General features: G+C 27.7%; 1 protein-coding gene across 7 annotated transcripts in view; it reads right to left on the bottom strand.

The window, feature by feature from the left end:
- The window catches only part of LOC129983710 (uncharacterized), a 599516-nt gene that overhangs the window by 23934 nt on the left and 547966 nt on the right, over nucleotides 1–27616 (bottom strand). For 5 of the 7 annotated variants that reach the window (XM_056093306.1, XM_056093304.1, XM_056093303.1 and 2 more), the window contains exon 14: nucleotides 26220–26483. The exons of the other annotated variants lie outside the window; for them this stretch is intronic. In XM_056093306.1, the coding sequence (XP_055949281.1) occupies nucleotides 26220–26483 (264 nt within the window). The remainder of the gene's footprint in view (nucleotides 1–26219; nucleotides 26484–27616) is intronic. 7 annotated transcript variants of the gene reach the window in all.

Consider the following 27616-nt stretch of genomic DNA (forward strand, 5'->3'; position numbering starts at 1 on the left):
TTTAAAATATTAATTTATTCAAATTAAACTACAGTTATTGGAATATCCTAGATTTTATATATATAATTACATAATATAATTATATTACACATTAAATTTCTCAATTTTGACGATGAGTAGTTTAACATGAAGATTAATTTCATATATTATAACTTTGCTCTTAAAATATATTGTAGAATATTACGAAATAACTACGAATGCATAAAAAGTAATCAATCATAGTTTAGACTTTAGTCGAATTAAGAAGTATTCAAATATAAGAATTTGGCTTAAAAATTTATTTAAAGAAACAAATCATGAATAAAATTTAAAAAAAGAAATAACAATAATTGGAATGAAAATGTCAAGTAATAGAATGTATGTAGTTCTATGTAAGGATTTACATCGACTGAAGCATGCACACAGTCTATTTCATGCACAGAGGAATTGTAAACATTTTAAATTTGGTTTGGATAGACATAATACATTTACACTTACCTGAAAATTTTGTATACATATCATAAATTATATAACACAGAACAAATTTTATATAACTATAATTCGTATTTTTTAATTAATTTGTATGAATTACAGAGGTGTAAACAAAGTTATAAAATAATTAGAGCTTAAATTTACATTTTGACAACTTTTTATTATTTTCTACGACCTTAGATATTCGCAGTTGTTCAGAATAACACATTTTCATATCTAAAATACTCCTACATAAAATTTTATAATGCATGAAATCCGAGAATCGTCTGCAGTTTTATTTGCAATTAAAATAAGAATATCAGCATCACCAAAAATAAAAACAATTTTAACATTTTACTGTTTCTCATAAAATTAGACTGCATCAAACGATTTTTAAAAAAACATTTTTTTTTTCAATTCTAAATATAATTTAATAACTTTAAATGAACGATTTTGAATTTAATTAAAATTGTGAGTGGCAAATGAATAAAATTAGTAAAAAAATTTTGTTCATAGAATTGGCAACCTTAAATATGAAATAATCACTTCAATATATGGAAGCATACATTTTATTCGATAAAAAATAGTTAATTGTCTTCAAATTTTCATTAAAACCTTTACTTTGAATTGCAGCATTTGTGGGCAAAGTCTAAGTTAAGTTAAATTAAGTTGTTTCAGTTTCTACAGCGTACAAACTATTTCGGAAATTTTCATTTTATTTATATAAATAAAAATATACACAATTAAGTATTGAAACGAGATTTAAAATTTGAGGTTCAAAGTTTAAAAAAACTTTTTTTTCTAAGCTTATCAATTTCTTTCAAAAATTTAATATTTTATCAGATTAAATTGATTTATGCTTTGACAAATCTAGCAATTAAATATAATAACCACAAATAATTAAAAATAATAACCATAATTTTTACAACACAAGTTGCACTGACGACAATAGAATCAATTGCTTGTCATTTGCAACTTTGTGATTGCTTGTACTGCAATGATTTTACGCATTTTTTTTTTTTTAAAAGTAATTAAAAATACACAAGAAAAATTCCACAGATAAATGGTAAAATAATCAGTACAAATTAGAAATGAATACAAATTTCCTATTTTTTTTCAATCTTTCTTGAAAGTACCCAACATAAAATAAGTTTGAAGAATTATAAAACCATCTTTTAGTTAAAAAGCCGAAATTTGCTTATATATTAAAAAACAACAACCCATTCCTATTCAAGGTATAAATATAAAAAGCATCGGTATATATTCTTATTTAAATTCATATTTTTTATTGAACATGTTCTGTATTAGTTAGATTCATTATTTTATAAGTAAATCCAACACTTACTCTCCTACAAGTTAACATTATATGAAGAAATATGGAGAAGATTTATAATATCATTTAACCAAAGAGAAGTATGCTCATGGTTAAATTATTAATCATATTTATGCAAAAAACCTTTTGGTTCTCATGATAATTTCTTTTTTAGAAAATTAAAAGAGAGGATTTTGGATCTGATAAGCTGGTGTGAAATTATCACTGTTAAATTGTTTTACTTCTATCTAAACATCAAATGTGTATAAATTTCCGAAAGAAAGTGATAATCTCGTAGATAATAAAAGCAATTTGCAGCAGAATTCTCTGTGTAGGAACTGATTCATCATTTTAGTTAATTTATAAATAACTTTAAAAAAACTGAAAACACTAAATATTAAAAAAATCATGTTAAAACAAATTGAAAATATCTAAAATCAAGTGTTCTATTAATATAAAATAAATTACACAATTTTTATTACATTTATTCATTTTATGTTATAAAGCATAAATTTTGTAATTTATTTTTCCCTGTAATTTCTATTATAAGTTCCTATTATAATTCTATTATAGTTATATTATATTTCTATCATAATTAAGATATTATTTCTATCTTCCTTAAACAGCTAAAAATTAAAAATGTCGTAAACATGGACCCTCAGGGACGCTTAGTAAGAGCAAGATGTAAATTAAATTTATTTTTAAATTAATGCTATTTGAATTGAAATATTTAAGTAATAATTAATACTGAATGTTTATTAAGTTATGAGAGATTTCATGAAACAAAAATCATGAAGAACAAGGAAGTATATTGAATTTTTTCGATAAAAAGTAATGAAGATGTTGATTTTACGCTACGCACTATTTCCATCTCCATTTTTTTGAGAAAAATTAATTTTCTAATGAAAAACTTCTGAACTTGGATCCAGATCAAAAATTTCTTTATCTTAGAAAGCAGAGAAGTTCCCCTTGAATTTATTTAAAACTTTTGAAAATAATGAACGGATAGAAGATTAAGATTCAGAAGTTAAGACTAAATTTTATTATAATGTGGAAAACAATTCATTTTTCTATTTCTAATTTTTAAAAAATAATTTTATATTTTATTATCAATATATTTTAAAATCATTTTATAAAAGCCATATCAAACATTTAAAATATTTATAATAAAAATATTCAAATTTTAATATTAACTAACATATTTAAGATTATTTTGATAAATTTTCTCAAAGAAAAACCATTACCTTACACATTATCCAATTTATAATTTTTAAGCGAACATTCTAGTTACAAGCGAATATTCTAAAGAATTCTCCAAGAAGCGAATATTCTAGAAATACATTGCAAAAGTTTTCTTATTTAAGACGATTTAAAAATACTTGGTGCACAAATTTAAAAGTAGATAGAGGTAACAGGAATGCTCAATTTTACAATAGAATATACATGCAGAAATGGCGCAGTTTTGTTTTTGAGAACGGTATCGCAAATCGTCATTGATGTTTGAGAGTATGTATCCTAAGCTATTCATTTGCATATTAAGTTTGTGATGGAAAATGTCTTCTTGTCATCACTTAACCTACAAGTTCGAGTGCACATCTAACTACATATATGAGTATGTAATCATATTCTCATCATTTTGTAAAATCTCAATGCGCTATTTCCTATCATATGTTCCACACCGAAAGTTGCTTATCGGCTTCTCCTGCTTTTCTTCGAATCATTTTCACACAATTGGATGGTATTGCGTGTATCACGAATTTAAAATTAGTCAATATTTTATGGGTTAATTCACTTTAATTTTCATGGCTTTAAAATAAATGATCATGCAGTACGGGAAAGAATGAATGAATGTCACATTTCAACTGCAATGAAATTATATTTAAAATCGTCTGTAATAATAACAGAAGAATCCTAACCAAGATATTTTATAAAATTACAATTCCAATTTTCGTCATTTCGTAACTAGTTTTATGTAGTATTAGATTTCTGATTAGACTGCTGCCTAGGGCCACTCGGCTGAAGATGGGCCTCAGATATATCGATTAAAAATTAACATTTTCCAAATAAATAAATTCATAAAAAATACATATTCTATGAATTATAAAATATTAAAACTACAGTGCATGTTACCATTGAATTATTAAATAAAATATAATTCATCATTTATTTATAATAAATGCAATGTTAATTATTCATTTAATTTTATATTCCTCATAATATTCCCTATAAAATAATAATTTTTAATGCTATATTTATTTGAAATTTATTATTTCCTTTTAATCTATCATATCAATTATTTCTTTTATTTGTAGTTAAGGAAGTTATTAATTAATAGTTAATCAATGACTAATATATACCAATATACAAAACAGTTAATCATTCTTGTTAATTTTTCAAAAGAATCCACCAACATTTTAATTAAAAATGTTTTAAAAGTGAAACTATAGTGATTAACAATTGAAAGAGAAACGTCATAATGTGTATGCCCTAGGGTCTTAAAATACGTAAATTCTCCGCCAGTTTTATGGAAAAGCATTACAGATCTAGATGTTTATTTAGCAGCAAAATTTCTTTTAACATTAAGCCTCCTTTAAATAATTAGCCTCCTTCCTAATTTTTCTCTTCCTTTATCTTCCACAGGGGATTACAAACACTTATTTAACTTCTAATTGAGCTACAAATAGGTCACGGCGAATAAAAATAGATCTTCAGAAGGAGAGAAATTCGGGAAACTTAATCATCCCCTGTTTTCTTGAAACTAGTACCATTAGTGAGAAAACGAATTTTTAAATCCGCAGGCAGATTTCTTAATGATTTAATGGATTTGTAATTAAAATCTAAGCATAGACTCTGTCCTGGTAATTATTTTATAGATAAATGCAATAGAATTCCGAAACTAATAGTAAAAAGGATAATAGAGTATATGTAGTAATATTTAAACGAAAATAAGGAGTTCGTTGCTCTGAAAACATTTTGTCTCTAAATCTCGTTAAGAAATTGAATGGAATATGGATTATTAACCCCTTTTCCCACATTAAATACTAGCCGCATTTGGCGACAAGTTAGTTCGTCTGGAATATTGTATGTTTTTCATTTTAAACACACCTCTTATGCATAACTTATCGCTCCTGATTTTCTCGATGAAGTATTTTTAAATATCAAATTGTGACTGGCATTAAAGTCGTGTTATTTTAATAACCTCTTTTCTATTCCATTTATTGAATGCATAATCTTTATTAATGGCATTAAGTCCCAGGACATTACATAAATATTAAAAACACAATTGTCTGGGTAATTTATTTCTAATTAGACGCTATTTTTTGTGGTACTGTAACTTCACTTTTCTATTACTCATGCAGATAGCAAGCAATATTTTTCTTTTCTAGTTTTCAACAACAAAAGAAAATCACGACTTTAAATATTTGATGAAATAATTTAATCACAATTATGAAAATTATTTTCAAATATTATGTAAAAAATAATAAGCAAAATAATTGTTGTTGTTGTTTATTATGGCACTTGCCATGGGCAAACTCGCTGTTCGAAGACAGCCGACAGCAAAATAATAGACAAAGTAATAAGAAAAAAATAATCACGTCATTAAATAATATGCAAATTATTGTGAAAAATTGACGAAATTAAGAAAACAATTTTGACGACAATTAATTTGATATCACTAAAATTATATCAACATCATGTATTTTTAAAAGCTTGTAATGCTGCATTTTGTGCATTTATTTCAAAATGTTATAATTAAAATTTCTGCGCATTTTCTTTTACACAATATAATTTAACCAGTTTTCAAAGTTATTTTTATTAGCAAATAAAAGTTAGGAATATACGAAATGCAGAAAAAATATGCAGTGACAAATGAAAAAAAAAAAAAAAAAAAAAAAAAAAAAAAAACCTTACGATTTTTTTTAACTTGAGATGATAATATTTTTCAAGAATATAAAAAGTGTCGGGGAAAAAAACTACTAAATCAAAAATTTCTATTTTTATTTTATACTATTGTACGCTTACGAACTATCATCTTCGAAACTTGCCCAAAAGAACGAAATAGAGTAATGTAGTTAAAAACTGAATAAAACGAAAGCAAGTTAATTGAAAATTTAGAACATGTCATAGAACGGAAATAATAAAATGGCGATATTCTGTTCGGATGCATGGGATTTCATTAAAGAGAAAGATAGAGCAACATCTGCCTGAAATGAAAATTCAGAACCACCCCTCGGGTTATTAAAATGTGATTTAAATAAGAACGAGGAAGCTAGTCACAAAGTAAGAAAAGTAACAATCGAGAAATACTTTTTATTTTTCTAGATTAGAACAATAGATTTTCTGTCAATGTTTGCCTATTCAGATTGCAGAAGAGGTTAATGGAAATATCTGATGTTGCGATATATTATCTGCATGATTAAACAAAGATAGATGATTTCCAATAATATATTGAAATAAGAAAAAAATACATAAAGATATTTTTCGGCAGGAGGGTTAATTTGAAATTATAATTAAGGAATAAATTTCTGTTTTGTTCTTAGATCATTCGCTTGGCTTTGGATCGCGTTCTTGATAGAGGGAAGTTAGCTTTCGTTTCATATTAGGCCATTATCATTGTTGGTTATTAGTATGAAAACACGCAATGCCTATTAAATTATACTGGATTAGTGAAGTACTGTTTGTTTCAGTATCCTGAGACTTCAACTCCACCTCTCTAAAAGTTGACACGCAAAATGGTGAGCGCATTGTTGGAATTCTTTGATCTTGATTTCCACTTCATAAAATACTTTTATTCCTTCAGTTATCCCCCTCCCCCAACGTGCATGTGAGTGTCGTTTTTGATTGTGCTATTTTAACTCTAAGTTGAGTATTTATTTCATTACCCTAATGAGTGGAGCACATATAAGACAATTAAAACAGAATATCTTTAATGTAGGGCAATTTCATGATATTATGGATATGAAGTTATATATAAACGATTTAACTGAAATCAATGATAACCAATATCCCTGGCCTACCAGAGTGCCATTAAAGAAATTAGTTAATTGTAAAAATGAGTAAATTTGAATTTGTTTGCATGTGTGTGTGTTAATGCTTTACAGGCCAGATTGTTTGACCTATTGCTATCAAACTTGGCTTATTTGGCAAACTTGGCATGGGAATATGTGCCTCGGGACGATTTTTTGAAATTAATTACAAAATAAATCGAAAGTTTGTTTTTCGACTAATATAGCGTAAACGTTTCCCCCAAATTGTTAGAAAATACTACGGCACAAAGATAATTTTTACATCGTCTTAAAATGCCAGAAATTTTTGCCATATAATTTATTTCTATTTTTAATCATATAAAAAAATTTTTTTAGAGCGTATTTTATAACGCATTTCATTTCTGAAGTGAAACTCAAATCGTTTTTATTGTGATTACTAATGTTTAATTCTGGATTTTTTTTTTTCAGTTGTTGAAAATATGAAAATTCGACTTATTTTTTCTTGTCAAATAGATTTCATTATTATTAATTTTCTTTTATTAAAAATTTGTTAACTTTTTGTATTTACAATCAATTGAGATATAGAGGAAACGTTTCTTAAACTACGCTAATTTTTAAACACTGCTACTTTTTCCTGTACTATAATTAGGGGTATAAAATTATGAACAAAAATTAGTGAAATGCATAGCACAATGGGCAGAATGGTTTAAGGTTTCTAAAATAATACGAGTTATATATCTATCAAAATTTTGCTGAGGATGCTATTAAGACCAAAGTTACCCTAAATATTTAAATAAAATTTAGAGCAACCATTAATTTCGGTGAACCAAAAGCGGCTAGTAATGAATAGAAAAGTGTAAAAAGGAATCAATGCTTTAAAAATAAAGACTGAAGGAAAATCTATAACAAGAACCAGAAAAATTATATACCTAAATTAACCGTTTGCCAGGATTATGTCCCAATACAAAATTGAACTTGATATTGATAGGGAGTATAATATTGATAGGCCATTCAATAATAATCTGTCACCGTATTTCTTTGATAACTTAGAATTTTGATTCTACGACAAATTCTTTGCTTCATTTCCAAGACCATTTTTCGAAGATCATCATAATAATAAATTGCTGAACTGAAACGAAAAGCTTTGACTAAAAGGGAAGGGAATGGATTGGAAAACTGAATTTGAGATGAGATTTAATATAATGACGAATATCTTAAAGTATTCATTCATTAAAATATTGAAGCGAAATAGTCTACCAATTGCGAGAAAATTAACATCGGAACTTTCGACATAGCTTATGTACTAATGAGTTATAAATTATATACCATCTTCAGCGGCCAGAGTAATCAGCATGTCACTCGTTTAATAACCAAAAGGTCAATATTCGATCCATGTCACACTTTTTTTAACATTTTCAAATTAAATTAAATCAATTTTAATTTAATTCAAATTAAATTAAATTAAAAATTTACAAATAGCTTTGGTTAATATCTTATTTATTTTTTATTCTCACTCATTTAATTCTTGAATTAAAATTAGAATTTAATTTTTAAAATTCTAAAATAATTATTAATGTACTAAGAATATGTTAATAAATTTAATTAAAATGTCCAGGAGTCGGTTCTCTACATTTATCAATATAAATTATATAAAGTATAACACTTTAACATCATTTAGAACATTTTTTCTAGTTAAAAGTGTTTGTCTATCTGAAACGATATAGAAATTAGCCTTTGAACTAACCATGATTATTTTGCGTAACAAATTTTATGTTCTTTAATATGTAAATGAAATTATTACATAAATTAGAATGCAAAAAATAAATAAATATTTTTTATGCCCGCTAACTAGTAAATCTGGCTAGATTTCCAAAAATATATTTGGAAAAATTCAAATATTTTATATTTTATTCTAAGAAAATTTCATTTCATTCCTGTAGCTTACATAATTTTAACGAAAACTAACAGCTGCATTTTTATTTTAACTGAAAACTCCTTTTATTATTTACATTTTTTATTTGTTCTGTGATTTTTCTAACAGTATAAGAAACTTCAAACTATAATAGCTGAAGTTTGTATGAAAGCATGGCTTTAAAAATGTTGCTGATTCCGAAGCCAAAACTTCTTATGCATCATTTCATTTCTTTTATTCGAGAAACCAAAACTTTGGAAGGAATTCAAAAGAAGTAAATCTCATTTTTATAATTTTTTAAAAGTTTCTCTTCATTACAAAAAGATATTACTGAACAAAAATCTTCTTTTTAGAAGATAATTATATTTCCCTACTGGTTTACTGCATGAAAAGCGTAATTTGAAACATAACAGCAAAAAAGTTGAAAGTCTTTTGCATTTTTATTTTAACTCAAATATCTTCAGACGATTGCAGCTTGGGAAGTTAAAGCAAGAAATATTCAAAATTAAGATAATAGAAACAAACGATAATATTTTATTTTTGAGTTCATTTTGTTTAACTTAACTGACTAGATTTTCGGAAATTCAATCTTGTATGTTCATGGATTCGAGATGCTGGCTGAGATAAGATGCAGGGAATTTTGGACTAAATCCAGAAAATAAATTCAAATAAATAGAAGTTCAGAAACGATGAAAAAAAAATTACCTATATATGAAAAACTGAAAGAGATAAAGAAGAATAAGGTATACATTTTGCTATCGCGTTTACTATTTTTCCTTTAGGCTGATTTATTCTCATGGATAACATTAGGCTGACCTCATTCTATGAGCATTGACGGATTTCTGACAAGACAGGTTACTCAGCTACCTAGAGCAGCAGAAAGATTGATGAAAAAGATATTATTTAGGTCAGTAGAAAATAAATAAATCTGTAAAAAATGAAAATTCTAAGAATCACAAAATATTAGGATAATTTTAAGCTTTATCAAGTATACTTGGTTAGATTCTTATTTATTTCATGACGTTCACTTAATTTTTATTGTGTTTATTTTTTAAACATTAACTATAATAAAATGAAATATATTTGAATATAATTGTGTAAAAACGCGGTACCGAGTAGTCATGATAATAAATAAATAAAAATTTATATATTTTTTAAAAATTTTTTTGAAAAAATTAACCTATAGTAAACATTAATATGTCGACTGAATTAAAGATGCATTAAAACGCAAATGAATTTACATTGACTAGTTTATAAAACCCCTGATGATCACCACCTAGGGCCGCAATGTGCCTAAATCACTCAATGTCCATGCAAACAGAAGTCAGGAATTCTTTAAAAGTTAATTGAGAGTTTATGTTTAATTTTTAGTCGAAATTATTCATTGAAAAGTGGGGAAAAAAAAGAAGAACATTTCGAGACATACAAGAATTATTTCACCGATGGTAAGTTTGTTAAAACTGTTTCAACTTTCGCAGGAACTAAATAATGTATATATATTATTTAGTTATATATCAACGATATATATATATATATCGTTGATCGTGAAATACGATTTGTCATCCGGTTCTTAATAACAAGAAATTTGAAATTTATATTTATTGCCCTTGTATGAAGTCTTTGATAACAATGCAAAGTGTAACAGTATAGTGAAAAAATGAACAAAACTTTGAAGGAAGATTATGAAAAAATGTTCACTTCGCATCGTTTCATGCAAGACTGCATTTTTTAGTTCAATCTCAAAATCAAATAAAATCTTTTTGCCGGAAGGAATTCGATCCTTTACTATGCATTCCAGACCTTGCGCCTAACGATTATCACTTCTTCATTCATTTTAATACATTCTTGGCTAATAGACGTTTAGACACTGGTGAAAAAGTGAAAGTGACTCTGAAAAACGGATTATGAGCTGTGACATTAGTGCGACAAAATAATGTCAATCCATTTAAATATACCTTTTTTTTTAATGGTTGACAAGTTTGTTGTGGTTTAATGAGTCAAGAGCCAGTTTCAATTAAGCTGCGTCAAATATATGGTGCAAACAAGATTTGAAGATCTACTTAAAAATTCACTATTTTTGAGAGTTCGCAGTACCAAATTTACACATAAAATTTTTTTGTATAAATTTTTATTTTACGATTCTAACTTTTTTTATAGTATGTTGGTGTAAAGAATGTAGAAGATAATGATTATAAATATTAAATTGTTCGATGAATTGTTATAAAACAAATTGATTGCAAAATTATAAATTTAATGGCAAAAGTTTAAACATTCTACGATTTAAAAAAATGAATCAAAATAATGTTTTACAAATGTAAGCATCTTAGTTATCATTAACAAAAATATGTGCATATTCAAATGAAGATGGTTAAGAAAACTGAAATATGATCGTGGGAAAAAAAAAAACTGAATCTCAATTCTTCAAATTTTCTTTTGCATGATTGAAGTCATTTAATTCCCTTTCCCCTCCCCCATAAAATGCTAAGAAAATGTCACAATTCCAACTTGAAAATATGCTAAATTAGTTTTAATTTTGGGATTACAGATTATTAGATTTTGCTGAAATTGTTACATTCATAGACGAATAAAATTATAATGGATTAAATTATCAATACAGATGCCTTAAGGACAAATAAAATGCATATTAGTTTTTCCATCTATCATTTTATCAGACAGATTTTAAATAAAACTTTAAAAAATTTGAGGGAAAACGATCTAAACGAACCTTTTAAGCACCTACTAAATACGTGGAACAAAATATATATTTATTTGGGACCTTTTAAAGATAAATAGAGTGAATCACTTTAAAATCTCGATTTTTTTTCTTAGCGTTTTTCTTGCCAGTTTTCTTTTATTCCAGCTCTTTCTTATTTATGCTGGCAATTCTTGTGTGATTACAAGACGCTTTGTTGCTTTTTCTCCGTCTGGCCGATAGAAAAGTGCCGAAAGATAGCTAGACATTATTATAGTTTCGCCAAAGAAAAAATAAACAATGTTACATAAACATGACGCTAGCAATTCCAATGTTATTAGGATTTAGTCCTTGCGGGAAAACATAGAATCTTCCATGCTGCGTTAACAACTTTTCAATTCTGAATCTGTACCAGTTCAGTTCAGTGTTTTATGATAAAAATTAAATAGATTGTTGAGTTTTCTTAATACTATATCTCATTTTTATATAAGTAGAGGTCGTTTGGTTTCAAATTGTTAGTTTAAACAAGCTTCCTTAATTTATTCGCTGTGTGGTGGACCTGCTTTCATCAAAATGACGTCACAGTTTAAGTGCGTGATCCTGCAAGCGATTTATTATACGTGCACGAGATTTTATTCTACTGCATTTTATTAACTTCAACTGTATTTTTTTTTCCTTCTTAATGTTTCCGTTAAATAAAGATGTTATTTTGGTTACTCCGCCATTAAATTTAAAGATTATAGACAACATCCACAGCTGTCATTGTAACTAGCAAACGATAAAGTAAAGCAGCAGAAAAAAGTTTTTTCCTCATATATTTATTTTGTGAAAAAGAATTGAAATGACAGTATTTTCCCTGGGATCTCTAAAAGAAAAAAATTATTTCCCTGTAAAAATCAGCTTTTAAATTTAGTATCAATTTTTTTAAATATGGAAAATATAGTTTTTTTTTTTTTAGCAAAGGAAATGTTTATTCAAAAATAATTCAGATTCTGCTCTCCGTGAGAAAGTTTGGCTTTTAAACAACAGAAATTTAAATAATAAAAATTACTACAGTTACTTAACGCTGAAAAGAGTTATTAAAAAACTTAACAATTAAGAAAGGTATTAAACTTGCTTTGATAAAAAATATAACGAATTTTGACTTGAAAACTATTAAGAGCTGAAAAATGTAGGAAATTATATATTTTTCAAGAAATTTTTTAAATTTCAAATTTATATAAATAACGCATTCTAGCAATAAAAAAAAATTCCGGTCAAATTAATTAACGATTGAAGAAAATATTAGTACCCTTTTCATTAACACTATCTATGAGAAATCATATCTCAAATGTATTCAAATAAATATTTTAGTTGAATTGGGCGTATATTTTATGTTATTTGATTTAAATATCAATTCAATTCCAAATTTAAGATTTTTCTTGATAGAAAATATCATATTTTACAATCATCTCATTAGTAAATGTTTATATTTTCACATTAAAGAATTTTTAAAAACTCATATCTATATTCACTTTAATTTTAAAATTTAATGATGGTACGAAAGATTTTTTTAAAAGGGCAATTTAAAATTCTTTTTATATTTTCGTGCACTAACAAAATGTAGTGTAATCGTAGAAAAATCGGAACGCGATATTTTGATGAATTTCCAAATTTTTAACATTCCTGAATGCTAAATAATCATTTTTAGAATAATGTCTCAAAATGATACCGAAATTCAAAAATGCAATAAAATAGATAAATGAAATTTTGATGCGCTTCTTTTACATCACAATTATAGAATTCTATTAAATTTTTAAGGAAATATATCTATTAATGCGCCTTTTTGAACATATGTGTGACTGAATAGTATCAGTAATAAAGCAGATGGACAAAATTCAGTATATTGCAACGAATTTATAATATTGTTTCTGGAAGAAAATAGTCTGGTAATAGGGAAAAAAATTACATATATTTTTAATAAATATTCGATTAATGATCTCAGAAACCTTGACTCAGATTAAGGTTTAAAAAATGCAAGAGTTCTAAAGATATGCCTAATAGAAGCTGAGATTTGATTTTTCTAAAAAATTCTCTACCTAGAGGAGATTATATAAATGGAGACGCACACACGAGTACGGATACAGTTGTTGATCGCAGGTCCAGAGTTCTAGCTACTTTGCTGCGTTGTTCAATGTAAGTGCTTTCTTTTTTTAAATTTCTTTCCTGTTTTCCTTACGGAATAAAGAGTTGTTATCCGTTATCAAGTTTGATGTATTTTTCACTGCCCATTCACAAGACACTTTTCATAGCAATATGATTTTATCATCAAAATTGCATATTTGTATTTATACTAAATTCTTCCCCGATTGACTGTCTGTCGATCTGTCTATGCATTTGAATATAAATTCGGTAATTTAAAAATGAAGCAAATTACATGAATGTAACTGTTTAGTTCTGATATAAATTTTAGGCTATATATCAAATGTTTGATCTGACTCAATCAAAGGAAAAAGGCACAATATGGACATATAATTTCTTTTACTACTTTTGGAACTTTAATACCCATATTATAAAAGTCCATGAAAAATTAGAGGGGAGAATAAGTTAGTGCATAGAAAAACCATTTAATCTTATTTTCTAATGGAATAATAAACTCAAAACAGAAGACAAAAGCAGAAAAAAAAAAAATCTTTAAAAGACTTGGAAAAATAGAGAAGTGTTTGAAATAGAACCCCAAAGGGATTATGCAATGACGGATAAGAGATTTAGTCTACTGAAAAAAAAAAAGTGCAATTAAAAAAAACTTTGAATAGGCAAAACTAACGCTTCCGTTTCTGTTAAAAGGAATCAATTTCTAAAAACTGACATTTTTTTAAAAAATATCAGTATTTCCAAATAAAACCAAGAAAGGATTTTCTACAATGGCTTAAATCAATGAATTATAGTTCTTTGTAGCAAAATTGTTTCTATTATTAAATATTTATTGATACAAATTGTGTAATATTCTTGTATTTATATCAAATTATTTTAATTTTTAAATACTACTGATTATTTTGAACAAATTACTGTTATTTTGATTTTGAGAAGTGGTGTTATTTTCACTTATTTTGCATAAATATATCTTTTTTTTTTTAAAAAAAAAAGGATTTTGACAATATTTATGTTATTTTAGAGTGACTGTTAATAGTTATTTTTATGTCTGATATGATGAAGAAAATGCAAAACTCTAAAGTACAGAAGTTTAATAATGGCAGTTTCTTTAAGCAGCTGTTAAAATAACAAATAAAAGTTTAAAATTTAATTCTTATTAAATTATCGCGATTATCTTAAATTATCGAGTAGTTTATGTTGTTAAATTATCGTGTAGTTTTATGTAATAATCCAATTGAAGATAAGACAATTTTCGAATGGATTATAAATCAGGATGATATCTTCAGTCATCTTTTATCTTTATAGTTTGCAGTAAATATTTAAAAAATCTGTGAAATTTCTTCCTATAACATTTATTTTTTAATTTTTTAAAGTTTTTAAAATGTTATGACCAATACGAAAAAAGTAGATTTGATATTAAATATATATATATATATAGTACAATTTTGGCAGTTAAGTGGCCGAAAGGAAGAAACTTTTTGAATAAACTCCAATTTTTATCTTTGTGACGGGAAACAAATTTTTTACACAGGAACAAAGGCGCATGCGCTTGTTCGCACTAGAAGACAAGAGTGAAAGTGACAAAATTTTTCACTTTAGTGGTTTTTCTTTGGATATTTCGATAGGGATTTATCTGACACGTGTCGACTTAAGATAGCCTTTCCTAAGATAGCTTTGAAACACCTGAATAGGCGCCAGTGATTTTTATGCCTTCGCTCATGGTGTGAAAGTCACAGAAATTTTTAGAGCGCATGTTGGCAATAATTAAATAAAAAAATAGGATTTGGATCAAAAAATAAGAGAAAATTTTAGAATAAAGCATTATTTTATGATAAAAAAATAGGAAATTAATTATGATTTGAATTAAATTAAGAGTTATCATTACATATTATATTTTATATATATATATATATATATATATATATATATATATATATATATATATATATATATATATATGAATGCTTGTTTATGTTCTTTTATAAAGATCTATAATTTTTGACCCATCTCGATAAAATTTGATATTCAAGTGTTTTACAAAGTCATTTCATGTTCTACAAAGTCATTGCAAGGTCAATACAAAATTTTCAGCTCTCAAATTCATTAAAAAATATTCAAAATTTTGGCAGTTTTTTTATACATATCTTCCAAAAATATTTATTCACAAAAATATCTTTAAAAATATTTGCAATGTCTTGAGACTTAAAACAACAACAAAAAACTCTGCCTTTTTAATGTATCAATTTCATTCCCGTAAAATTTTTCTTAAATATTAGTAAAATTTTATTTGTTACATAATCTATTACAATGTTTTTATTCTTATGCCGAAATTTACTGTAACACCAAACCATTCAGTCGCAAGTTTTAATAATTTTAAAATTAGAACAAAAAAATTGCTTTTTCTGGACACGAGCTCCGAAGGCGAATCTTCACTTATGTTTTTATTTTTTAATATATACAGTTCTTAATTCGCATTCGCAAAAAATTGTTGCACACAGAGATAATTGAATTCATATTTTTCAGTCTTTTAAAATAATAAGTGGAATTTTACATAAATACATTCCGTATTAATAATTTCATTGAATGACAGACGATATTTCGGACAAACAAGCTGGTTGTCAAAAGAGATTAATTAATAATATTTATGAGATTTTAATAGCTAGTTTCAATAAATTAAATTTAGTTTAATTCTGACGAGGAAGTATGATATTTGTTGAAACAAGAGGAAGAAGAATTCATGAATGCTAAAACTTATTAAATATCCTTGGTCTATTGATAAAATGCATTTGTGATAGCTATATAAGAAATATAATGTCTCTGATGTGGTATTCTTGCTTCAAGGTTTAGTATGATAATTCAAACATAACAAATGAGTAACTGTAATATTAAACATTTGTGAAAATATAAGCTATTTGTCTATCCATTTAGTGATGAATTTTAAGAAATTATAAATGACTTTTGTCTGGAAAATAATTTTAAAATTCGAAACGACTCGTATCTCACATTAAATGTGTCGTGCCAGTTAATTCTGAAATCCCCTTTGCTTCTTGTAATAGTAATATAATAGAATAATACCAGGCAATATACAATTAGATGCTATACAACATGTTCACTTGTTATATTACGGAAAACATAACTAGAATTTGCTTATTTTGTGCTTCCTTTAAAATAAGTATTCTCCGCTATACCCATGACTCGGCCATCCCTGAGACGAGAAATTTTGTATACAGTATGCGCATGAGCTCCACTATTTGAAAGGGATGAAAAACTCTGATAATCAGTCATGTGATATTCTTTACTTGTTCTATAAAAATCCATAATCCATTTGCATTGATTTAGAAAGATAAAATGTAATAATGACGCCTAGTTGTGATTGTCATGTGACTGGCATCTGTCATACTAAATGACAATTATTCTGCAATATAAAAAATCTTGCAGTTTAAAATATATTTTTGAAGAGGGAAAACTTATTTTCCTGAGGGGAAAACAAAAACAAACTCAGCTCATTACTATCTTTCCTCTCCATCTGTTAGTTTTTCCAGAAACACAGACTCATTCATTCCGCTGTCATAAATAACAATAAGTAAGTCGAATCGAGTCATTCTTCCACGAAATAAATAGTTCTCAAGATGCCAAAATAAACAAATAAATAAATAAAGGATGCCTGTCTTGGTAACTCGCATCTTTGTCAAGATACTAGATTAGATTTCCGCCTACTTCGCTAACAAAGTAGTCTTAATTTATTTCCTAAAAGTAGCATCGTAGCTTGCTCTTAATGGTTTTCTTTTCGATTGGATACACTATCTTTAATTTCTTTTTAGGCAGTAATTTATTATTACTCATCGATAAAATGTAAGGCACTAACTTTTTTTAAAAAATGTACTAAAACTGATTAGAGATTTTTGTGTTCTAGAAATTTATTTTGTTCCTCTTTTGAGTGTATATTGCATTTTTTGTTAGGAAATATCAATGTTTAAAGTATGTGTATCAATGATTTTATTTTATAGAACAACAAAGTAAAGCCTTATGGTTTAATTTCGTAATGTTATGCATGAAAGTATGAACTTGAAATTTAACTTATGGAGATTTAGTCTAAATTTAATATATATGAAAGAAAGAATTTTATGAATTAAAAAAAAAAACTTGTTTTTGTAATGTTTTTATTAAATATAGTACACTCCCGAGTATCCGGCCTAATGTGGCGGAAAGGCAGACCGGATAACAAAAATGCCGGATAGTCAGGAGTTCTATGAACTCATTTCTTTTCCCACCAATATCAGAAGACAACATTTTTATACCGAAACTCACTTATTGAGTACTAAGCCCTCCCTTTATCTCATGTAGAGCATGTAGAACGTGAATCACAGAAGCAGTTGCCAGTAACGTGTCGAGTTAAAATAGAAGACTCTGTAGTTTATATATGTTTATATACTGCACTGAACGTTTCAAGAATTAATTAGAGAAAAAGTAAGTTAAAGGATATAAACTATTCATATTTTAACATAAATTCTATAATGCCTAACTTAAATGCAGGAAACTTAACCAAAACGTTAAAAGTAAATCGTAGGACTAATTCTTAAGAAAATTTATTCAAACTGATTTTATTTTTCACTGATAAATGATTACACAGATATGAAAAGGTAGTCCTAAGATGAGAGTCAAAACTTACAGTTTTTAGTTTTTGAAAAAGTTCTGAATAGATGACTGCTTCTGCAACGCCTTGCCTTCCTCATTTAATTACGATAAAAGAAAACTAGGCCGGATAGTACGGAACCCGGTTGGTCATGAACCGGATACTCGGGAGTGTACTGCATCTTTAAAGAACCCACAATAATGTATGACTGGATCAAGTCTACTAATTCTACTATTGTGATAGCTTCAAAATATTTATTGCAGGCACATAATTGATTTTGAAAGACAAACCGTGCCATAGTCCCTTTTTAAAATGCATTTCGCATTATATATTTAATGCATAAATTTAATCTAAATATTAGTCTAAATTTAATGCATATAATGTAAAAGTCACATTAATTCGTCAAAAATGTACTTAACATTTCTTTTCAAAACGTCGTTGTGTTTAAAGTGAGCGTTTTATAATATTTTAACCTAAAAGAGCTTTTCCCCCTTTTTCTAAAAGGTTACTCAATATGAAAAGCTGTAAAACTCCATGGATACCCTATCTCACGCCTACACTTAAGACCCAGCTAAGTTTATCTAATCTATGGCAGCTTTAGGAGGTGAACTTCAATATTTTTCCTTTTTAGGGCACGTAGTTACGACAGCTGTCCAAACGAATGCTTGTTACACGAGCATGTAAGCGATGTTGAATTCTCACTGGAATTTTTATCGTTTCCTACCGAATAAAACTAAATGAATCTTTGAATTCGGTTTCTCAAAACTTTGTCAACTTTTCTCGAATAGGATTCATGTTGATTCGTAATGTTATTCTATTTGTTCCTTAAGTTTTCTCAAGAGATTTGAAATTTTATATTTTAGCATGTTCATTTCTAAATATTTCAGCTGTATTGTTGTATTTCACAGACTTATTTCTAATGAATTCGATTTTTCTTTTTTGGAACAAGTCCTCCATTCTTAAAAAAAAATCGATGGAAATGTGAATAAAGTGTCGTAAAAAGTAAAAGACGTTTCTGTAGTTTATATTTCATTGTCCGTCAGCTACTGAATAAATAAAAAAAAGTAGACTTGAATCTCTTTTCCAGAATATTGTAAGATGATAAAGTTTTTGCTTATTTTTATTTAACTTTTTGAATTGACTCTTATATTACAGCCATAATGTACACACACAAAGAAAGGAATTAATATTATCATAAACCTCACGAGTATAAATTTAGTAACTAAAACAAAGAAAAGCATTGTTTGCATAATGTTCTTAAAATATTTTTTAAAATTTTATTAAAATTAGGAAAAAGATAATATTCATTCGTACATAATGTAAGAGAATAAAACTGGTATCACTAAAAATTAAAAACATTTTTTTTTAGGTATAAAATGATTTTTGTTCAATATCCTTCGATGTTATTAAGAAAAATCTTGAAATTCTAATTAATTTTTAATAAAAAAAAGCGAATAAAATTTTCGGATAAAAAAAATTCCTTTCTAGTGAGATCAAAGTAAAATAACAACCTGTCAAATTTTATAACCCTGTATTGAGCGGTAAGCTCTGCAGAGCAATTTGAACAATTGTTGCACAATGCAAGTCGCCGTTAACTGAAAACATGTCAGCCTATAAATCTCGTAATTTTAAAATCCAGGTCTATTTGTATACAACGAATTTAGCATAAGTAATTGCTAATATTTTTTGATTGCTAAGATTGCTTATATTTTTTGTTGTTCCACCACAAATTTTTATTTTTGGCAATTATAGAGAATTAAATTTGATATATGCCATCTACCAAAAAATACCAAAAATACCATCTACTTAGATAAGTTAAAAATTACTCACACTGTAGTCAGAATAAATGTTTTAATAAGAATATAGTTATTGAGCTCGCATGCGTAAAGTTTGTAATATTATTGTCACAATTGTGAAACTTGATCATTACAATGTACTTTCTCTCCATTCTGTCAATGAGTAGACATAGTTGCATCAATAGCAGAATGCATCAAGAGGTTAACTACGACGAGTTTACCCCCGTCCTGCCTAAGTATACGGGTCAATCTGAATGACTGATGCCGAGACAACATGAATGCTGGAAGGAATGCTGAGTTCTGATGGCCACCGCTGGCCATGGTACACCTACTCCGTTAAGCGATAGTCAGATTTTGAAGTGGAATTGATTTAAGACACAGCTTTAGAGTTAAACCTTATGGTAATTTTTTCATCTTATAAGATTTTAATATCTGTCACAACTTAATATTAAAAAAATGGTTTATTGAGAGAATCATGATCATCGTTATATATAAGTGAAAACTATTAGATTATGAGATTGTGAATTTTAACACTAGTTAGTAACTATTTTCAGTGTGATAGGTTTTAATAAAAGACTTTCTATATATAATATAAATTCTCATATAAAATGGCTTAACATTTCGCTGTAAAGGAATTTTAAAAAAGTCATTCGAAGCCTTTTGTTTTGCAATAGATGCTTACGTAGCGTTTAATAAGATCAGATTTTGAACAAGAACATGCTTTAACGTTTATTACATAAGAAATACGGTTATAGAAGCCTTGTTAAAATCTTAAAATTACTTGTAACACTGAGTAGAGTGATTTCGTTCAGCAAGAAAATAGCTGCTTGTCCTATGAAAATGTAATAACCATACAAAATATTACTTACTATAATGTCCGTCGTATTGTTTCTTGGCGGCGTTCCAGATACTTTCTGTGCCAAATGATCATCTAAGCTTTCTCCATTTAGTTATCGCAAATATGTTGCATGCGATGCATTCGAATTATGAGCAGGAATAACTACATATTGTTTGCCCATGAAACATCTTCATTTTATATAATGTCTTTGGAATAAAAGCCGCAGTAGAATACAGGAATTTTCTAGTCATTATCTGTTCATGAGAATTTGATTTTTTTTTCAAGCATTATTTACTTGGGACTTGAGCATATTTTATTCTGCTTATAGTAAGGATATTATTAGTAGAAAATAGTTTAGACTTTAATGGATAAATTTCTTCTTGATAAAAATTAAAAGATTGATAAACTTTGCCATATTGAAAATACAAAATGAAATAAACCATGCTCTCGGTAATGCCTCGGATGCCATTAATAATAATACATGTATCAGATTTCGGGGTTTAATATATATTTACTTTTATTTCTGAATATCTTTAAATTGAGCGTAAACTATATTTCTTATCTCTTTGGTTTTAGTATCATTTTCACTAAAAAACAAAACTTCTTATCATTCGGTAATGTTATAGCTATTTTATCGGTGAACCATTTTCATTTTTTATGTAATAATTTTGATGGTCTATTTTTTATGTGACAAATAAAAAAAATACATTAGTAAATTTCAGCTGATGATATCTATATTTTAAGAGAGAATTTCATTAAAGTTTATTAATTTTCATCTCAAACCTTGAAAAAGTTTCTTAGAAGGAATCTTCAATTAAAGATGGTTATTATTTTTTATTAATAACATTTGGTTTTTAACAGTTTTTTTGTCAAGCGAATTTTTTTTAAAGAGAATTTTCGTTAGGTTCTTAGCGGAAAAAAAAAATACAGAAAAGAAATCTTAACTTCTGAGTACTTCTGTTCTAACGAGAAAAAATGAAGTGAAGAATATTCGATATTCGGTTCAGCCTTTGTTTTTGCGATAGAAACTCAGTGTCATCGCCGATATACTTAGAATATATAACATAAGAATAAATGATTTTGATTTGATTGACTTAATCTTCGGTTTTATAATTTATATTCGAAAATGATAAAAAAAATTTTAATAAATTTTAGGAAATGTTATGGATTGTTATATCTGAAGCTAATACTATGGATTGTTATTCTGATAGCAAATTATATGCGAATGAATTGAAGTGTGGCTTATTAAATTAACAAAAAACCCCCACTTTAATAAAGAGCTTAAAAAAACTATCGTCTGCAGAAAAAAATATGGTTATTGAGTTCAAATATGCTATCGTTGAGCAATGCTATGCATGCTTCAAAGATTTCGGTGGGGAAATCTTAAAATGTAAAAGGTACAGTATCTCTATTATCCTTGCAAGGAAAAGTTTAAAAAGGATATTTTAGATTTCAACTTATTTCTAATCCAAAGATATTAAAAATTCAATTGCGGAAGAGAAAATGTGATTGTTGTAAATGATATAATATAGACAGGGTGATTCATAAAGAAGTATACTGTTTCAATGCACTATAAATCAAGGACAATGTAAGATATTGTATGTCAACTGTAACAGAATTGTATTGGGTTATTTTAAGTTTTGTAAGAGACAGTCTCAGATATTCTATGTGTGACCCCTTTGAAGAGCCCTTACGCTTTCTTTCTTTCTTTCTGCACCGAACAAATTTACCTTAATGGAACCTCGCATGTGCTGCACTGTGAATTTGTGATTCTCCTTTCCGCCAAAAGCGAACTCAGCGGAGAACCTTAACCACTGGCATGAAATGTTGCTCCATCAATGAAAACTAAGTGATCGGCAAAATCATCATTTTCAAAACGAAGTCGCAAAAAATTCAAAGCGCTTTTGTTTGTCAAAATCATTGAGATTTTGCAACAAATTGCACTTCGTATGGAATCATTTTCAGCTTCTTTCTCAAAATTCTTTAGACGGTGGGCGGAGAAATCCGAGCTTCACGATTCACCCTCTGAATTGACTTTTCCGGGGACTTTCAGTCGTTCAGGACTTATACATTTGCACAAACAACCCGTAGTTTTAAATTTTTCATGACATTGATGGATAGGTTTTCTAACTGGAACTTCGTTTCCGAATTGTAATCGAAAATGCCATTGCACAACAGTTGCGGATACGAGTCTGCTAAATTGAAGAATACAATAAGACCTTCTCCACTGCAGATGCGGTCCTGTCGACTGACTAGTCACATGACAAACATGCTACTGCCTATGTGGCTTCTGTCAAGGGCGAGAACTTTAAAAGTACATCTACTTTACGATTCAATAAAGTGGTTCGTGTCTTTGACTGTTACTATTTTTTAGCATCTGGAAAGTGCATACTTCTTTATGAATCATCCTGTATATAGTGCTTCATAAAGATGCGGGAAGATCTTAAAGGATCGGTAATACAGCATCTGCCACGGCCCTTTAAGAAAAAGGTTAACAGGTTGGATATCTCTGATTTCTTTCAACCCGTCATAGAAAGGTAATAAAACGCATATGCAGAGGAGAAAGTGGTTGTTGAGCATGGATATGTTAGTATGCTTCATAGATTTGTGCGGGGTGGAGGTTTGAGGTGGAAGAAAAGAGTGCAAGAGATATGAAGAGTTGGTGCAGGACATGATAAGAAGAAGAAAGAGAGAGCAGACAGAGGATACAAGAAGCAGGAGTAGAAGTTTATTAATACGAAATCATGACATACACAGATAGGAAAGAAAGCACACAGATAAGGACATTTTTCACACAGAGAGTACACACACAAAATGAAATAAAGCATTGCTTTTTTCTCTTTTTCTCCTAAAAACACCAGACATTTATATATTTATATATATATATTTCTCCAAACATATAGTTTAGGAACAACTCTGACTAAAATAGGTATATATGTTTTGTAATTAATTGATAATATATACTTTTCTTTGCTGTGCCTCATTGATCAACAAGTGATTGGAAGTTCTAATAAAATATTTCTTTTGTGATTGTCACTTATTCTGAAATTGATAAATAGGTATTTACTGTTTGAATGTTAATTCTAAAATGTTGAAATTAAGTATAGTCATATAAGGAAAACTAATTTTAGTTACAAGAATTTTTTTTATTTAAATAATAAAATATGAAAATCAGTAAAAAAAAAAAAAAAAGATATTCTGATCCATTGTGTTGTTTCAAACAATTATTTCTTGCATTGAGTGCAAATAATTAAATTTTTCTAAAGCAATTCAATGAAAAAGGTTGAAGGAATTTTTTGATTGCAGGCATTAATTTTTTATAACATTTTTGTATTTTGTTGTCTTAATTAAATTTTTTATATTTAACATATAAAAATAATATTTGCAGTACTAATTGCTGTTCTAATTTATACAATTATTTTCATATTTTTTTAGATTACTAAACAGATACATCACATCCTCTACAAGATAAACAGATATTACGTCTATTATGAAAACAAATTACATTTAAATTTCTTTAATATCAATGTACTTACTCGAATCGATTACAATTAAGATGTAGAACAGCTTTTGTTTAAGATATACAAATTAACATGGCAAAATTTTATAAAGACAAAATACTCTATTATCCAAATTAGTAAATATAATATTTTAAAGCAATAAAATAGAGCGAAAATTTGTAGCTGAATCCTCAGAAATGGTGAAAGTATTTATTATATAAAATCGACCAATATTTCAGATTGCTGAAATACACACGCATTTTATAACATTTTATAAAAAAAATTTTGTGCACAGATTTTTGAAAATTTAACTTTGAATAAGCAGGAATTTATAAAATTTTCTTTTATAAATTCATGCTATTTTAAAAGAAATGTTAAAGAATAAATAAGTAAATAAAGATAAAATGTTTCCATTAAAAAATTTCTCCAAATATAGATGAATATAAAATAAAGTGCTTCCTTTTAAAAAATACTTTCAAAAAATAAAACTTCTTTACAAAATGATAATGGAATCGAATCATATTACTTTGCATTTTTATTTCATTTATCGTAATATATTCCAGTTCTTTTACCATATAATAATCTGAATTCATTTAGTATTCAGACATAAATTTCAAAGGATTTCATCTATTTTATAATTATTAACAGGAATATTAAACCACAGAAGTTTAAATTTTACTTTTAAAATAAAAAGTAATTCATATATGTTTAAATTGTTGTTTCTATTTAATTAAGATATTTTTTAATTAATACACTGATGACTCTTTAAAAGATATCACATAGTAGATGTATATTAGTGGGTCTTTCTGCTTATAATGAAATTAATAATACTAATAAAAAGCAGGATATTAATAGCTTTATAGAACTAAGGATATTGTGGGACAATTGCTCTTTCAAGACAAAATCACAATAGCAAACTTTTTCTTGCGTTTTTTATGCCTTTTTTTGAATTTTGATTCAATGTTAGATAGAAGTTATGTACAAGAATTAATCCCTGATAAAATGACTTATGAAACCAGGATTTCTTAAACTATGGTTTACAACCCAAAACGCGATTGCAAAAACTGTAAGAGCGTTTATGTTTCTCCTCAAGATTTGTTAACAAATATTGATACACAGACAATTTTGAGTTAAAATATTTTTTTAAAAAAATTGAAAAATAACTGCTTCTAATTGTATTTTATTTATTTATCATTAATTTTCGTTGCATTTTCATGGGCTTTTTTTTTTTTTTTTTTAAATTTCTCGGTGAAAAAAAAATATTATTGGTGATATGGGGTAGTAAAAATTTTATATCCAAAATAGAGTCGAGAATTAATAAAATAGTCTAAGAAACCCTGGACTGAACAGAAAGGAGATAACAAGTTTTAAAGAAAATAAGATGGGTATTATAAGCTTTCTTTGATTTTAAAAATTAAATGCCCAGCTAAGTGCCTCTTCATGTTTAATCCAAGTAAATACTAAATTACATTTTTGAAATGAAGTAAGTATTTTAAAATCTTTCTATTGATCATCATAAATTTTGGCATACGATTGTTTTGAAGTATTTAGTAAATATCTAATTAGACCTAAGCTAGAAACTTGGAGATATTCTGTGTAAATCTATCTTGGAAATATAAAGCTTTAATTCAGTATCGATTTTTTCTTAATTTTCATGGCAAAGATAATATGAGTTAGTGACTTTTGAGAAACAAAATAACTGGCCATTGATGTAGAAGGAATCGTGAGAACGAAAATATGATTCATTTCTTAGCATTTTAGCAAAGATTTAAGATATTTGATATTTTTTCAGTAGCAATTTAGAAAATGGTTAGAACATTCATACCATCCAATTTTCTAAAGTGAGCTATAACGCTAAACATATAATAGTAACATAACATGTGACATACGCTTCAACTATAAATTTAATGTCTGTTTTATCAACATTATGTCTTTTCCTGTTGTTTTATCAAGATATTTATTCACCTGACGTGGAAGCGTGGTCGCCCTGAGTGCTGGACACGGTGAGGAGGTACGAGGAGGACGAAGAAGCAGAAGAAGAGGCGTTGGACCTTGTCCAGCGTTGCTGCTGCAGGGACGTAAGGCTGGAACTGTTGCTACCCTGGTCTCTTGGAGAGGCACAGAGAGAATAGTCTTTGTCCCCGCGTTCTTTTTTAGGGCCACCCCCTAAGTCTCCTGCCTGCTTCAAGAGCTGGTAGATTGGATCGACTCCTCCTTGCTGATTGGTTTCTGTTTGAAATAGGAGAAAATATATGATCCAGAAAAGAATTCTGCAATAAATGCATTCACTGATTACATGAATTAGCAAATGAAACATTTTAAGATATCTTTGTCTTAAATAGTATGAAAAAGTGGCCATAAAATGACTTGAAGATATTGGCAACTAAAATTAATGAACGGAATAAACCAAATCTTATATACAGACTGTGGAAAACGTGGAGAGATGAAGTCCGTAAAAAAAAAAAAGTAGGAGTGGTCTATGCAACAGTTTTTAGCATACTCTCTAATGATTTTTTATCCCTCTCCTTCCATATAAAATTGTTGACTTTGAATAAGACCGCGAATTCTTTGCATGGTATTGGTGAACGACAGTTACGATCTATAGATTTTTGTCGTAAATCTGACATTTATACTAAATCTAGCCTAAGAATAAGTATTTTGCCAACCGACTGGCATCAAAATTAGACATAGAGCTACAGTTATAATCTCAAGGTCACATATCGAATTTCATTATTTTAAATCATTGCGTTTATAAATTATTGCATATACATGTATGCATGCAAAACATTGTATTACATGTATGAAAAATACAAATCGACAGACGGGCAACTATTTAACAGATTTGATTCAAAATTTGACACGTATTAATATTTTAGCTGTTAAACTTGTTTACCAATTTTTTACTATTTAGCTCTTTGTTTATTGTGTTTATCGAGTTCCTTTGTACTCGGACGACTGGACAGACTGACTTCCTCAGGACGGATTTCATTCAAAATTTGAAAGAAATCTATAATTTTGACCATGAGTCCGTATACCACATTTCATTCGTCTAACTCACAACTTTTTGTATTATTATTCTTACAGTTAGTTAGTTTAGCCCCCCGTTGTAAAGCAACACTAGGGCTATTTTGGGACGGACCTCGTAATTTTGAACCGCGGTTAGATGACGAGGACGACACCTGAGCTGGCACCCCCCTCTCCACACCAGCGGGAGGACGTTTGGCATGACGGATTTAACGTGCAACAGACCCCCTTACACGACGGTTCTTCGGTAGAATTGGGTCTCGAACCTGAAACCCTACGGCTCACAAGCCGAGACCTTACTACTAGGCCACCGCGGCATCTATTATTCTTACAGATAA

The sequence above is a fragment of the Argiope bruennichi genome, chromosome 9 (assembly GCF_947563725.1).
Source record: "Argiope bruennichi chromosome 9, qqArgBrue1.1, whole genome shotgun sequence".
NCBI classification, from domain to species: domain Eukaryota; kingdom Metazoa; phylum Arthropoda; class Arachnida; order Araneae; family Araneidae; genus Argiope; species Argiope bruennichi.